Source organism: Emydura macquarii, unplaced genomic scaffold, assembly GCF_026122565.2.
Source record: "Emydura macquarii macquarii isolate MOO-44397 ecotype Brisbane River unplaced genomic scaffold, CSIRO-AGI_Emac_v2 contig_486, whole genome shotgun sequence".
NCBI lineage: Eukaryota > Metazoa > Chordata > Testudines > Chelidae > Emydura > Emydura macquarii.
In genome coordinates this window covers 12652-14129 of record NW_027130623.1, presented here as the reverse complement: position 1 = coordinate 14129, position 1478 = coordinate 12652, and the positions used below count along the sequence as shown (strand labels likewise).

Here is a 1478-nt window from a genome sequence, read left to right as displayed (position 1 = left end):
AGAATGAACCATCCGCCACCTCTCTCGCTTTCTCTGTGTGGGTGCGTGTATCACTGCCCCTCCTACTGGAAGGGATGACTTGTGTCTCTGCTGTGTGTGTGTGTGTGTGTGTGTGTGTGTGTGTGTGTGTGTGTGTGTGTGTGTGTGTGATTAGTCTTCTCTCAAAGAAGTGATGATGTGTTTCCAATCCCATTCAGATTAACCAGTTCCACTTTCTGAGTGTGGACGCTCGTATGCATTGGTTATAAACCTCAATTTCAGCGTTTTTCCTCACTCTCAAACTTGGGCGCTAGAATGAATTTGGAACTGAAATAAGAGAGTCCACACACAAAAGTGGCACCTATTTAACTAAACCAATTTAAATGAATTTGGTGTAATTGCACATCCCAGGGAGCACTAGCTGTAGATACTTTAGTGTGCTAAGTTTTCCATGAATGTTTAGCACCAAAGGTGTATGTTTGGGGAGTGGGGAGGAGTGGAAAGGTAAAGCAGAAGATGGCCCTTCATTTCCATCCGGTACAAATTTCATGTGTGTATTTTTCCCTTTGTCTGGATAGTTAAATGACAGCAGGACAGAGGCCTGAATCTCTAGTTAGACTCCATTTCCCCATTTTGTACAGTCCCAGCATTGCTTTGTGTCACTGTGTCGCTCTGGAGCAGTAATATGTGGCCGTATCTGCAGCTGTCAGCGAGCGGAGTTGCAGGGAGAACTGGTTCTTGGAGGAAGCTAGTGTGATGGTGATTCGACTCTGGAAAGCCGGGGCGTAGTTTGTGCCCTGGCTAGGTCCGTACATGTACCCCATATATTCTAAGCCTTTCCCAGGAGCTTTCCGGATCCAGTCCCAATCGGAACCAGAAGAAATGGTGTAACCAGACACGGTGCAGGTCAGTGTGAAGGTCTCTCCCGGCTTCACCACTCCTGGACCGGACTGGACCAGCTGGATTTGGGCCAAGACACCTGCAAAGACAGGAAACGTTACAGTTAAATCCCTATGTCTCTTTCTAAGGCTTTGATCATTTTCCCAGAATGTCTGCTGGTGACTTACAGGGCAAGAGAGCGAGTAAAGCCAGAAGTAACGATAAATTTTCCATCTTTTTAGAAGGTGAAAAATGAGGACAAAATGAAATTCACGTCAGCCCCTGGGGAGGCGGGTCCCTGCGAGGACCCAGGAGCTGCTATTTAAAGGGAGACCCTGGATGGGAGATTTTCATAAGACCAGACACTGCAATATCAGCCTTGAAAAGGAGGTAAAACCACAGAAACTCTTCATCTCCTTGTGTTCAGTCGCTCTTTGAGAGCTGTGTAAGTGGCCAGGGAAATGAACCAGCTCTTAGTGAACACTGCATGATCTGGCCTTTCTTTCTTTCTTTCTTTCTTTCTTTCTTTCTTTCTTTCTTTCTCCTCAGCTGTAAAATGGGTTTAATGAGCTTCCCCTGCCTGCCTTGTGGATTGTGAGCGTAAAACCCAGGACGGGTTG

At 46.6% G+C, this 1478-nt stretch overlaps 1 gene segment (V, D, J or C); it reads right to left on the bottom strand.

The window, feature by feature from the left end:
• Window positions 1-638: 638 nt before the first annotated feature.
• LOC137146936 (immunoglobulin heavy variable 4-38-2-like) lies at window positions 639-1092 on the bottom strand. The segment is given in 2 exon segments: window positions 639-958; window positions 1047-1092. Coding segments are annotated over 2 exon segments (366 nt in total).
• Between the last annotated feature and the right edge of the window lie 386 nt (window positions 1093-1478).